Consider the following 15,252-nt stretch of genomic DNA (forward strand, 5'->3'; position numbering starts at 1 on the left):
CAGCTCAGACCAACATTAACACACTGTCCTAATCTCCCAGGGTTCATAATTTTAAGAACTTGTGAAGCCTGCTTTCCTGTGTGGAATTGTCTATCCCAGTTGAGAAATTGGTCCAGCTTGAGAGTAGATTGACTCTCAATCGTGCTGATCACAATCACCTGTGTGATGAACGTGTTTGTGTGTGTGTACATATACATACTAATATGTCTGCTTTGCATTGTGATGGTTATTTGACAATGCCTGATGAAGATCTTTGTTAGATCGAAACGCTGCTCAAATAAAATTGACAGGAGTTATTAGTACAGTGTGCGGATCTTCTGTTTGATTCCTATCCCAGTTGAGAGGCCATCATCTTAGCTGTAAATTGTATGTGTCGAAAGTACAGTGATGAAAATTTCCATGTGTAAAATTGGTTAGGGATACCTACTTTGGGTTTGCCTAAATCCGATTGCTTGTCAGTGGAAAACATGGCAAACAGATACTTCTGCGTTTGTGAACATTTTACTAGAGGCTGGGCTTCTAAATAGCTGATCTGGGAGATAATAGCAATATGAAAAGGCATAAGACAAACATTATTCCTGCAACACTGAAAGTAATTTATTCCTTTTAGTGGCTTGCATTTGAAGGTCGATTAACCAGAGTCAAAACTCATTTATACAGTCATAGGCATGTCTCTTTGCATTGTGAACAAGATAGTATCCATTTCCACCACATTAAAGGCTTACTCTCCAGTCTGCTGGAAATCCTCCTACACTCACGTGCACCAGGGGGCAAGCAGAGTAACATTGCTAAAAGATTCAGTGCGTGTGGGCTTTAATGAAAGTTGAGGACTTGCGTGTAGTCTACATACAACCCTCTGCTGCCGTCAGCGCTCTCAGGGCTTTTCATATTTTATCGACCATTACGGATGCATGAACTGCTCTCTCAGGATTAGAGGGAGTGCAAAGGAGAGTTAGTGAGCAACGGTCGGCCTTTTATCGTTTCAGCCCTACTGCTGACTGGCAGCTCAACAGCCTTGTCATTAGGATGTGGACAGAGAGAAAAAGAGATGAGGTCTGTAAAGCTGCTTAAATTCAACTATCTGATATTTTGGATGGGATTATCATCATGTTGTATTTACAGTAGAGTCGTTACAGTGTCTGAAGGACAAAACTCAGGGCAAATTTAGGAGTAAGGCTGCTGTTCCTTTCTCTCCTTCAGTGAGTGTGTGTCAAATGGCACTATTGTATTTGTGCCAGTGACACTTTCTGGGGATTATGATGTGAAAGCATATCTCCTCTTTACAGTGCCTCAATTCAGTGCAGTATTACTGTAGGCTATTTTAAAAAATGCTGGTCACTTCAGAGGGCTGTCCCTATCTGTGTTTCTATAACAGTTTCAGAAGAGCATTCCAGACATTACCCAGAAGCCCTCTGTCCTCTATGCTGCAGCTGTTGACCTCTCACCCAGCCAAGATTAATGGCTTAACAATGCAGTGCCCCAGTCCACTCACTGACATCGATAGACATATTCAGACCTTGGTTCAAAGGATGAGAACAATGGCAAGCTGATAAACACATCTGTTAAGAACTGCTGAGCTAATTAGTGAGCGTTGTTGTTAGTATAATAAGTGTATGGCAACTCATTCGTTTTTGTTTCGTTTAAAAGTTCAAAAGTTACCCCTTTCACCACCCAGAAGAGCTAGATCTTCTCAAGCATCTGTGTAATTTGAATAAGTGCACTGTGCTGATGGACAAGGCTCATTCCCTCAAAAAGCCCAGACTCTGGGGTGTTTGAAGAACATGGAGTCTATGGGAAGTCCACCATCCCTTCACTATTGGGAGTCATGGTAACCATCTTTGACGTTGTACTCCTGCCAGTTTTTTCTAAATATATAATAACACATTAAACTGGGAGCTCTTGCGTTCCTCCCATATGAAATAAGAAAATGATTTTACACGGCAGGGTAGCGCTTTGGGGTTCGAGGGATAGTGATGCCAAGTATTGGATTTCATTCTGAGCCTTGTTAATATGTGGGAATGTTGGGGCCTGTGGAATGTGGCGTGGCCGACTTTCTTCTCATTCCCAGTATTAATAGCATAGTTATCCCAGTGATCCGGTCTATTTGATGAGCAGAGATGTGACTCGCAGAGATGTGCCCGTCAGACAGTAGAGAAGTAGGTCAACAGTGGGTCTGTGCTTCTGATGTTAGTCTCGCTCCTCAATACGACCTCCTTCCTGAGCCAATATTAACATCTGTATTGTTATAGTCCCATGCAGCAACTGGTGGACTTTCCTTGTGCAACATGTGGATGACATTCTGAGTACAGTTACTACTACACAAGCTGAAGCCTTGAGAGAAAATATGTCAAGTGAGGTGCAAAACAAAAATACACTTTTGAATGAAGCAAGGTGTCTCAGAAAAAGGTTTTTTTTTTTTTTTTTTTTTTTTTTTTTGGTCAGGCCTCCAAAACGTATCTCTGCAAATTAGGGCTGATTCGTTAACTTCACCCAAGTCGTCGGGTTCGCGCAGGTTCTTATTTAAACTTTTGTTCATGCAACTCGTGTCTGTGGTTCTTGTGCTTTAAATTGTTTATAATAATTAGCTTGGGTGCTTGGGGCCCCTCCACTGCTGCATGGAGCTGCTACATTTGTTTTGATCAAACCAAAAAACTCATTCTAAAAGTACAGTTGTAACAACCCCCTGGTATTCCATGTGGTCTGCACCATTATGAATGTTCCTCACATCAGGACATTTTTTTTTAATGAATCAAGCTAAATGAAATGGCTATTAATGACATCCCTGGAGGATTGGAAACATCCCCCCCCTATTTTTCCAGTGGTTTAGTTGAGGTATTTCCTCTTTATGGGTGAGGTGGGTTACTGTGCCTCATGGCCCTGTTAAAACAAACAGTGCTTATATATTTGTTTTGAATGAGGCTAGAAGCCAATAAGACCTCTGAGAATTCAAATGTTGGCTGTGAAAGAGTTGACAGTTTGAGTTTATGATGTGATACTGGAAGACTGCCATGTATAGGTGGTGAAGATCTGGCTTCTCACTGTTATTTAAAATGAAATGGGTAAGAATTGACACAATATGAACATAACAGACAGTTTGAACAGCTTATCTAGAATCACCAGTTTGTAACAGTTGAGTCACCAGTGATAGAATAACAGTTGATAGTAGACAGATATGAAAAGCATTCAGCCATTGTCATGTTTCCTGAAGGGACGATCTGTGTGTTTCATATACAAGATCAGTAACCACTGTGCAAACCTGGGGCCACTACATATAATTACACTGTCCTTGCATTGGCTGTCTGACTGTCTGTAAACAAAAGAAAATGAAAAATGTCTCCTTGTCCAAATGTGATTGCATTTGCCTTGGAGACAGTCTGGAAATATTTAAGCAACAGTATTAACCACGAGCTATTAAAATAATTAATAATAATTGTGGTTGTGGTCAATTTAAATGGAGGTACTTTGACTCGCTGATGCACAGTCTTCATGTTATACACAGTGCTTTATACTGTATGACAGCCCTATGGAACTGACTCAACCACACCTTCTTAACATTGTTCTGTTGCTATTGTTAAAGCTTGTTATATACAGTGACTAGAAACGCGAGGTGCTTTTGAAACTCTGCTTGAAGTCCATTGTTATGTTGTTTCAGAAGTATCATTTCACTATGAGGTTTCCCAGTACATGTTTTGCCACTGACTCAGACAGTCTTGCCCCAGACTATGTCCTGGCGACACTGTCTGAAGGCACGGTTCCCAGTCCAACAGCTGAATAGTTTTTCAGCTGTCTCATCCTTGCAGCTTCCACTATCTGATTGTGGGGCAGAGAGGAAGCGATTGAGGGAGAACGTAAGCTAGGGAATGAGGGAGGTTTGGAGGAATGGTTAAAAAGAGGGTGGGGTTAAGGGAAGGGTGGGTTTCTGATCTTCTGATCTTTTCCTGGAAGATGCACGTAGGCATAAGAGCACAGACAGCCCTTATCAGTAGGGTTAGAAACCCTTTTTCAACCATCTGTGGATGGTTTCAGTAACTGCTTATATTACTCACATGTACACATTATATTGAAAAGAATCCTTGCTTAATAAAATTATTCTGATAATATTTTGGAGAGAGTCCATGCTGTCATAGCTAAAAATAAGTGTCCCATTGGAGATCAGATGCACATGAACTCCAAAGCAAGGAGAGGAAATTTACCATTGCACGGGCCGAAAGAACTATCCCTGCCTGCATTAGCCTACCCTGTCAGGCCCCAGGAGAATTGTCAATACCAAATCCTCTGACCCATTGTCCCGGTCCACATGAGAAAGCCGCTCAGTGTACGGACTCTTGTGAAAGCGCTGGCCTTCTGTGTGCTTTCAGAACGAGTGCAGGAATGCATCGCATGCAAATGTACTGTGAAATAATGGCAGTTCCTCCATTGTCAACTCTGGTCATTGGCCAGTTGAGGCTGTAACTCGCTGCTCACCACGGAGACCTGCACAGGAATAGATGGGTGATGTCACACCTCAGGAATTCAAGTCCCAATGTGTGTGGTGGACTCAGTGCTGCATGTTTCTAATGTACAGTGTATTTGTTTACGTTAATTTGTTCATGGATGGTTTTAATGCCAGCTGTTTCAGATCAATCACATATCACCATTTCTTTACATAAAGTACACTAAAGCTTCATGCATCCACGGGAAAAGGGCAGGCATATATTAAAAGATCGATCTCAGATTTTATGAATCACTATCAGGTAGCTCAAATGATGATCGTTTTGAATCGGAAAATCTAATTTTTCTTTTTCTTTTTTTTAAACCCAGCCCTAAATGTAACCCTAACCCTTGGCTCTACAGTGTGGCCTCTGAACAGGGTAAGATGTGTGATGTGGTATGGCTTCCCCAAGGCCTGAAGCAGTGACTGTGGGTGGGCCACAGATCCAATGGGGTCCATGGGAGAGTGAGTTTTCAGTATCCGTGGTGATTTGGTTTGGAGCCAGTGGCTTTGGAGGGGGGGAGAAAAGAATTGAAGGGTAGGTCCATTAGTCATTGCACAGGCAGACAGTAGAAAGAGTAGGGCATGTTGGAGAGGGCATGTCTGGGGCAACAAAATCCAAAGGATGGCATCGCTCCAATGTGTCCAATGGCTGAGTTGAATAGCTACCTCATGTCAAATTAATGAGTGTGAGTGGCTCATTTCCGCATCATGTAAAAATTGCATGTGTCCTACATGCAATTTCTTACATACCCGTACACAACCATGACTACCCACAAATATGGGGACATGCAGACATGTGCCAACACAAAACAATTTAAGACCTTTTGGTGCGTGTTCACATTGGTGTCCCAGTCCTCCATGTTGGTATCCTGTATCAATTCTGCAGTTCACAGACAGTTAGGAGTTTACTAATAAATTGTGATTTGTCATCTGCTGTGAGTACCCGTACCAATTCGAGGAAAAGGTGTGGATCTGCAAAATCTCAATTTGAAATAATGGGATGGATTAGGTTTGATTATTCCAATAATGTTATAATCCTTACAATTGTCTTTATATCAAACTTCATTTTTGTTATCCTATTTATGGCTGGAATTTCTTAAGCAGTAGCATTTCACTGGATTTACATTCTGAAATAGGCCAGTAGTTTTCATGTTACAGGTGTCTACCTTTCCTGTGCAGGATTCCAATTGCATACTTAGTCCCAAAGGAAACAACATTTAAACATGAGCTGCGTATTACCATGTTGAACGACTTCTTTATTGTAACAATGTATCAATAAATCCTCCAAGCTCACAGTTTGTTTGAGGGTGCACACTGTAAATGGATCCACATTGCTCTTCTTTCTGACAGAGAAGCTGCTTAAGGCATATTTGCTGCCCCTCAGTAGTTGATAGTGCCATTTCGAATGGAACTCTGGGAACTAAATAATTAAAATGCACTAGCTATTCCACTGTAACCATAGATGTCACTAAATCAACCAGGACTGAAATCTTAGGGATTATAGTTGCCTGGTGCTTTTTCACTTCCAACACTGGTGTTGGCTCAGTCAGATATGTGCTTCTCTCGCCAGCTGCATACCAACAGTTTGCCGAAACAATGCCAATCCCTTAATCACTGCATTTTGCATCTTGTTGGCACTGCTTCCCCATCTCTGGTGCTGGGTGCTTACGTAAGGCTGACTGTACCCTCCTCTGCGGCCCAGCACCCTGGAGGAATGGTCCTCATTTGCGGGACTCAGAAACAATGTGTGTGCAAAAAAAAAAAAAAGTGTGCTGCAGGCCTGCCTCTGATCTTTTATTCAGTGCCTCTTTAAAATAATCTTGCTCTCTCTTCTGTGCCTTTTCTTATTCTACTTGTTATTTGTTTCAACCAGTTTTATTGCTGCTTCTTGTTTTTCCTCCTACATTTCTCTTCCCTTCCAAAAAGAAGGAGTTGGGTGAAAAGAGCTATATTAGAATGGATCCATGTACTACAAATGACAAGGGCACTTTCATAGTGTGAAAGTAAGGGGCAGGTAGAGGTACTGGAGTGTGGAGGAGGGAAGAAAAGGCAGGAGAATGAAGGAGGAGAAGGTGAGCAAGATGCATTTTAATGCAGAAGCCCACTGCAGTTGTAGTTTGAGGAGAAAGAAGGAGGGGAATGTGCAGAGTTAAAAAGGAAAGGAGAGACAATGGGTGAATGAAGCAGCGTGTTTGATTTGGTTCAAGCGTGTCTATTCGGGAGGGATGGGGGGAAAAAAAAACAGGAGCTTGATTTGTATCCGATTTTCTGTTTGGTACTAAAAGCATTGTGTTGTGTGACAGATGTTGGGAAGAGAATTGAAATTACGCAGGCACAGATGTTGGAGAGACTGATCTCTGCATAGATATACACCTTTTCTGCTGTCTCTCGCCTGCACACACACACACACACACACACACACACACACACACACACACACACACACAATCCCACACCAGCAGCAGCCCGTCTCTCCTCACTGCCGCCCCCTTCTCCTCCTCTTCCTCCTCCTCCACTGACCTACTTCCCGGCGCTGGGGATGAAGCGATGAGGTATTGGGCTGAATGAGAAGTGGCAGCAGTATCTCTCTTTATCCCTGCCTCCCTCCCTCACCTCCTTCATCTCTCTGTCTCTGCTCGGCTGCTCTCCAGACTCTTCAAACACTGAGCAGCCAGCAGGCTCCCCTCTCTGCTTCAGGGCTCTTGGTGTGTGAGTATGCAAATACTGCATGTGTGTATGTGCTTACATCTGAATCTTGAGTGGGTGTGTCTGAATTTTTAAACGCGTCAACATGTGACTGCATGGCTGTGCACACAGATGCAGTGTGTTTGTTGCAGTGGCATGTAAGCAGAAGTTCTGTCATGACAAGCAGTTAGCAGTGAACAATCTCTGAGCACTTCTTCCTGCATCTCCCACACAGATGGCTTTAATTAGCACTAGCCTATAGAGATCCACAGGCTTTCACTCGTTCAGTGATAGCTTCCCTTTCCTGTGACTTCTAACGCGACCATACATACATCTGTTTCCCAGTGATGAGCAGGGAAGAGTGAGGAAGTCTGAGTGTGTATGTGTAACTCACTGACATGAAAAAAGACCAGAGAGGAAATGACAGAGAAGAGCAAGTGTGAAAATGGAGAGCACTGCAAAAGTGGCAGAAAAAGAAAAATGAGAACAAATAGTTTAAGAAATAGTTTAGGGAAATTTTGCCCATTTGCTTTTTTCTGAGTGAGATACAGTAAGAAGATCGATATCAGTGTCACATCTGTGCATTAAACGCAGAGCGTTAGTTGGGGCATGGTTAGCCTATCCTAGTTTAAAGACCGGAAGCATGGGGAAATAGCTAGCTTGGCCCTGTCCAAAATTTAAAAAATATACTTACCAACCTCTTAAGTTGTCTCATTTGCACAATGTATCTTACTTCTTTAACCTGTACATTAACAAAAATGTAAAAAAACAATTTTTAATTTCATATGCCATATGGGAGGTATATGCCATTTCTTGACCACCAACAGTTCATCCATCCGCCCAGTACTTCTGTGTAGCATTTTCAGCTATAGTGCTAGTTGCCAGATATGGTTGGCAAGCACAGGTCTTGGTTTTGTTCTCTGTACATGCATGATTGCACTAAACCTCTCTCTGTGACAACAAGACTTCGGGAAGCTGCACACTGGCACTGTGTGACACCATCGTTAGCCAATAAATTGTTCTAGCATGTAAATCCCCCTAAAACCACAAGTTATTATTTCGACATTTCTGTTTATTTACAGGTTAAACAAACAAGAATTCATGTTGATCAGTGAGCTTTAGCGTTGTTGTTTGGTGTGTTTTATCCACTTTTGGAAAGTAAGCGAAGTGGATTTCCCAAAATACATTTACAGAAAAAGACGTAAAACAGTCTCTCTAGCAAGAAAAGCATAACCACCGAGATGGAAGGAACAGAAGAGTAGAACATGGGGAAGGAGATGCGAGAAGTGGCAAGGAAAAATGACAGATGTTACTGTCAGAGGGGGGTTGATGGAGGGAAATGTCACTCCATTCAGCCTGAAAAAGAGGAATAATGGGAGATGACAGCGAATCAGGGAGGAAGGGGAGGAAGAGAGGGATGAAATGAAAAGCTGGGAGATAAGAGGGGCTCTCAGGACACATATGGCAGTGGACATGGTCAATTTGGATTGTTTGTGGGGTGACTCTACTATACAGAGAATGATAAAGCTTACACATGCACAGTCTTCAGTGTTCTGGCTTCCTTATATTCTCTGTATTTCTGTATATAGACTGTATGTGTGTATTTGGATTCCTTGGCCTACTTTCCCTGGGCATGGGCTGGAAGACAGCCAGAAGAACTGGTGTTGAGTGAGGATTGGCCGCACGTGGGGCTCTGTGGGAGAGTGAAGATAGAAACACACACACACACACACAGACACACAGACACAGACAGACAGAGACACTGGACAGGAGGTTTAGGTTGTGTTTTTTGCTGAATGGCTTTAAAACCCCCGTAGAGCAGCCTCTTTTCCATTAGTCTCCGCCAGCTGTCCACAGCAACAATAACTAACTCACCACCATAAAGATTTGGCACCGGCTCATACTTATAAAAATGATGAAAAGTCGTCACTGTTAATAGTTCGAGGCAGAGCCTTTTCAAGTGTAAATGTATGGAAAAAATCTCCATGATTTTACCTCCCTGAATTGGGATTTTTTTTTTTTTTTGCTGTCATCTCAAGTGTTGTACCATTTCCTTTTTTCCACTGACTCAACACAATTAATACTCATCTATGCCTATACAGTACATCCATGCAATTTTGGTCAGCATGCCATGCTTAGCCACATCTGGTATGATACGAGTCAATGTAGCGTCTCTGCAACTTGTTGCGCACAATACCTGCATACTGGTTAGGGGAAGTTTTACACTGTGACTGCAATTTCAAGATTGAGAAGACTCGTTACTGTAGGTTGTTTCTGAATGGATAGAGATTTTGGCGGACAAGGCCTGTTTACCTGGGCAAAGTGGGCAACTCAGATCCTTGGGGGTTACAACCAAGCACCGTGAGCTGTATAACATAATGATGTGCAACAACGTGACCAATAGGAAGTACCATATTCTAAACAACAACAATTATCCAAAGAATGTTGTAGGACCTCACAACACTAAAACAAACCTTCCTAGACATAATTCTATCACAAAAAACAAGTCATTATACACCACTAAAGCACAATGTAAACTGAAATTCTTAAGGACCTTAAAGGATAGGGTCACATTTTTTCAGGTCTGTCTGAAAACAGCACTCACATGCTCATATGTACATTGAAACCGTTTTTGGTCACTGTAGTTGTCCCTTTTGTCCATACTGGCCTTCCTAACATGATTGCAATGTAAGAGCAACACATACTCACTGACACACAGTCTCTGGGGCTCTGCCTGGGCAAAATATAATGAAGATGCCATTTGTAATGTGCAGTGTCCATTGTACCCAAAGTTTGCTTACTGTACAGGCAACATGATACAGTAAATATACTATGCACAGAGAATGGGAGGAACAGGGGGTCAATAGGGGCACACAGGTCATTTTTGCCCTGGAGCCCCGTAGCAGGTTAATCCCACCCTGATGGGGGGCGTTTGGGGATTGTCACCTCGGCTATTATAATGCACATGCTGGTACAGTATCAAATGTACCTCACACAGGCACACATATACAAGATGCCACACATGCTATAATTGACATTCAGCACACTGATGCAATGACTATGAAACAGTCCCCATATTTGAAGGTGAATATACAGAATGATTTAAGATACAATACAATACATGCACATGTTCAACAAGCCAAAGAAAAAGCTTTTGTTGCTTTTTTTTATTTAAAATAGCCTCCAGTCCATTTGTAGCTGTGCACAGCTCTGCTTCTTCTGCCTTTTTAGAGGGATGGCAGATTCAAGGAGGCGGAAAAGGCAAATGAGCAAACGACAAAAGGGCAAGATGGAAATGTGGTGTTTTCTCTCTTCATTTTTTTTCCCCTTTAAGCTCCTGTCGAGGGCCCAGCGCATTCATAAAGAATTTACCATCAGGCTATTTTTAGATGGTGCAATGAGAACTCCTAGGCCAAACAAATGTGTGAGAGAGTGATGGGGGAGAGTTGTGCTCAGTCAAGATGTAGTAGATTGTGGCTTCTTGTGGAAACTCAAGTCATAAACTTTCATATTAAACAGATGGGTGCAAAGCTCTAGCCATTACTTAATACTTGTTTGGTTATGTACAAAATCTCAAATGCATAACATTTGGGAGTGGAACAGAAGTATGTGCTTTTTAAAATCTGCTTTTGTTGGTCTTGGTTCTATGTTCTTTTTTATTGTATTTCATATTAAATGGCTCCAAAATTGATTTATTGATCAAATACTTCTGCTGGATTTGCATTTCCGTGGTATTTGCACAACAGGTTTGAGGTCCATTCATTCACAAATGCAGTAAACTGTTACATAAAGAAGCGCTTTGGCAACTGTGTGAGCCACTGTGGGTGCAAGCTCACAATGTGTAAGCAAGTATGGTTGATAGGACATAATATGGTGTAAAGAGTGTATTATTCATTCAGTGAAGACCACCTATATCCTTTTCGTAGCATTGAGGAAATCCTCCAGGGTGTCTCGGCCTATTCAGTCTTCTGCTCCTGTTGTAGTGTGTATCATTCGCTTCTGTCCATACACATACACACAGTGTACACTCCATTGAAGGAGTGAAGGCACTGCTGGGGCAGCTCTTGGTGTACGTCTGCACAAACAGACACACACTGCACAGGCACCATTGTACCTCACGGACAAAAGGTTTCTTTGTCGAGGCATAAGAGCACCAATGTCAAGACGAGGATATGATGGCGGCCCTTGCAGCCTCTCTGCCCACTTGCCATGCAGCAAGAGTATCTCTGCCCTGGCACATGTTAATAGGGAATAAAGAAAATTTGGAAGGCGAAAAGATGAAACGGTTGTTAAAAGTTTTGGACTTGCTACAACTCCTTGTTGATGTTTGTGTCATCTGTGGCGGTAGGCTCTCATTGCTAAACCATTTCTGCAGTGTACTTTCGCTGGATCGCTTCTTAATCAGTCTGTATTCCTAGCACTGTAATGTCGTCTTGCTTGGATTTTCTCATGATGGAGTTAATACAGTTCTTTTTAGGTAGCATTTTTTCCTTTTGTTTAGCTGTGGTGGCTGTTGCTGCTGATGTGTCTTCCTGTATTTATTCCAAACAAACTGCTGGAAACATACATTTCTTCATTTCCTGTGCACCGCAAATAATTTCTTTCCAAGGAAACATTGGCCAGATACTAGGTGTATAGACCAGCAGGAAGACTTCATGAACTGAGTATAGGCTGAATCTCTGTTGTGCTACATTTTGATTGAAAATAAGATCAGTGATTTACTGTACATGGAAATGTCATGCACTGTGACATTAAACATGCTTGTCTAAATGTATTGAATGTCACTGAAAGTAATTCTTAATTACACTGGAGATACCAAACATGGTTCAGCTGGCATTGTCAAGGTATCGCTAACCTTTTCCCTCTTTCTTCTTTCTCTTCTAGATCATGCCCCCTAGATAGCAGCCTCGTCCTCCTCTCCACTCCCCCTCCCTGCCCCTGGCCCCTTCCTCTACTTTCCTGGTCCAGCACCATCACTGCCACCTGTGTCACCACAGCCACCATGCCCCCCAGGAAGAGGACGCGGCCGGGCCTGGGCTTCCTGTGCTGCTTTGGCAGCAGCGAGCCCCCGGAGATCAACCTCAAGGACAGCGTGCCCCTGCAGCTGCTGGAGTTCAGCGCCCCCATGCCACCCGCTGAGGAGCTGCACGCACGTTTCTCTGAACTGGTGGTGAGTAAAGATAAAGCAATCTTAATAGCTGAGGACGCTAGTCGAATGATTTCTTAGAATGTCATCCAAAGCAAATGTGTGCCCCTAATGAATCTAACTAGTTAGGCCTAGACTTGGGCCTAAGTCTTAACACAGACCACGTTGGACTTGTGGTAAGGGAATGTTTTATAAATTTGAGGTTTACATTCATCACCTCTTCAGCTATTTCAGTACTGGAGCAAAGTCACACTAAGTGATCGACTGGGCATTTTGTTCACTGAATGCTACTGCAATAAAACCTAAGCGGTTTCTTGGGCTACATAATGCATGACTCAGTCTTACAGTATGTTTCACATGTGAACTAATTGCCTGCTTGCTAGCAGTCGCTGTGGAATTACTTTGACAGTATACTAAGGACATTGTTCTATGATGTTTAATGATTTTTGTAGGATCGGAACTTATAGCAGCACGTTTTCAGGATAGTACAGAAAAAGTATAGGAAAAGTAGCTGGGTAATCTGCATATATATCTGTTGCCAAACTGAATCAGTTTAATGAGCCTGTTCAACTTGAATGTAATATAATTCTGTGCTGTTATGGATGCTCCACTAAGAACCAATTTCTGAAATTAGTCACCCTACAGAAATGCTGCCCGTGAAATGAAAACACAAATAAAACCTATGAACTTGGCTCAAAACTATACTAACCCAGGAATTTTCTTATGCTGAGCAGTCCAATTATTTTCCTTTCCCTTCCTTTGCGTGTTGTTCATTATCTCAACTCAACAGGATTAGGGACAGGAACAGAAAGGGGTTTGATCTTGTGTAGGGCATTTTGATGGTTGGATGAGACCATGCACCAAGTCCACCACCAACCCCCCCATTCCACAAATTCAGAAGCTCATCCTTTCCACTACCCCCTTTGCGCGACCGTTCCCATCTCGTGCACAGATCACACTCGTTGGCAGAGGTTGTTGGTCTGTATCTGTGCCAGACACAGGCACAGCTGTCAGAATGGAGAAGTCTGCTGTGGGTTTCAGCTGCCATGCAGGCTGGTTCTGGCTTTGCTGGAAGAACAGGGCTTTGCTGTTTCTGTCTCTTTGTTTGCCCAGTTCCTGTCTCTTGGTCTGTTTCGGTCCTGTCTGTCTCCATCTCAGGGCTTCTGTCATTCTCCTTCGAGCTCAGATTTCCTTCTTCGTCTGTCTCCGTCTCCCTCTCTCAACAATGTGCTCAGCAGCATGGCTACAGGACTGCTTCTGGCACTGTCAGGTCTTAGTCTTGGGGAATGCTAAACTTCACCACCTGCAGGATATATCATTCCTCCAACTGTCAAAATCAATTCAGGAGATTAAGTGAAATTCCATTTGTGATAGGGAATTATTCACTGTTATCAAGGCAGATGTTTTCCCAATGGTGATCTTTTCCCCATTTTTAATTGACCTGATTTGACCCTAAATTTGCTGTCTAGGCTCCTTTATAATCACTGGTAATGCACAAGCCATTAAACCTCAGTAGCTGCAGTATATTTATTAGCTTGTTTAGAGAAAAAAGTTAGGACTGTAGCAATCAAGACATTGATTGCCTCAATCAGTATTTGCTAGACTGGAATGACCTAATGTCCTCTCAGCTGTGTAATAACAAAAGGTTAGTGCCGAAGGACCAACAGGTTATTTGATGCACTTGATGCTCTACGTGGCCTGAACAAATTCATACATGAATCAGGTTTTTACATGGAGAAACATTTTGGAAAAGCGAACAGAGACATGGATTGCTGGAATAAAATAAGAACATGCCCGTCATATGGGAGCACTTAGCCAAATCACAGCAGTCCTCACGGTTGAGAGGACTGACCCACAGCTTGTTTTGGGGTAAATATCTGAGCTTGCAATGAAACTGACACAGATGCATAAGCTGAAGAAGAAACAGAGCAGACAGATCCATCCCCGATTTCAAAACCTCTTGATTTGCAGCTTTTCGACCCAGGAGAGAAAGAGGATTTGGCATTTTCTCATTGGATCTCAGCCCTTCCACATGTTGTGAATAGATTATTTTTAAGATGGTTGTTGGACAGATGCATCTGATGGTGTCGTTCGCAATCTTGGATGTTTTGTCTGTGGGGTAATGGTTGTGTTAGGCTCTGGTTCATCTTGTTGCAGAATTCTAGCATTGAATGTAGCAGACAAGGTTAAAGTCCAACTGATATTAAATTGCATTTTTTGTCTGCTACAGCATACATATCTGCTCTGCAAGTCACTAGCACTCAGAAACCAAAAGGGAGAAATATATATTTTATATTTTTTGTTTCATGATGGCGCCCCCTAGTTTTGCATTACTTCGACAGAATACCTTTCCTGTATCTGCCTACGCAGATGGAGACTTTATTTCAATACAGCCAATCAAACCTTGCATAAAGCAGTAATGTCAGCGTTCTATCATAGGCAGAGCAGATGCAGACAGCAGCCTGTTACGCAACACAAGAGCCAAAGTCTTTGAACAACAACCCACATTAACTTTCCTGCTAAAGTCTCCTTCTTATCTAACTTACAAACATGAACACACGTCTTTTCCTGCACCTTAGCTTGCATTGGGAAAAGTGCACTGCTAACTTAAGTTTGCAGGCTAGACAGCTGATTAGCTGCTCAGCTGCAGCGCATTAAACAGCATGTAAATGTACGTGCAACTGTCACTTCGGTCCAGTTAGATGCTTGTGTGGTCCTTAATCTTCAATACCACTAACAACACACTGTCTGCCCTTGACATGTAGGCTAGGTAAGTTTGTTTTCTTTGTCTCTCTCTTCCCTGCGGTGTAACACCGGCACTCTGACAGCAAATCTTACTGTTGATGATAATAAAAAAAACTATTAACAATACATTTTTTTTAAAAACCCGCTGACATTATTTTTGACTACAAAAAGGGATGACTAAGTGTGATGTGAAATCTCGTGC

General features: G+C 42.5%; 1 protein-coding gene across 3 annotated transcripts in view; it reads left to right on the forward strand.

The window, feature by feature from the left end:
* daam2 (dishevelled associated activator of morphogenesis 2) overlaps positions 1–15,252 on the forward strand; it is a 100,584-nt gene that overhangs the window by 23,247 nt on the left and 62,085 nt on the right. For all 3 annotated transcript variants that reach the window (XM_044166089.1, XM_044166091.1, XM_044166090.1), the window contains exon 2: positions 12,044–12,329. In XM_044166089.1, coding sequence (XP_044022024.1) covers positions 12,162–12,329 — 168 coding nt within the window. In that variant the 5' untranslated portion in view covers positions 12,044–12,161. The remainder of the gene's footprint in view (positions 1–12,043; positions 12,330–15,252) is intronic.

The sequence above is a fragment of the Siniperca chuatsi genome, linkage group LG15 (assembly GCF_020085105.1).
Source record: "Siniperca chuatsi isolate FFG_IHB_CAS linkage group LG15, ASM2008510v1, whole genome shotgun sequence".
NCBI classification, from domain to species: domain Eukaryota; kingdom Metazoa; phylum Chordata; class Actinopteri; order Centrarchiformes; family Sinipercidae; genus Siniperca; species Siniperca chuatsi.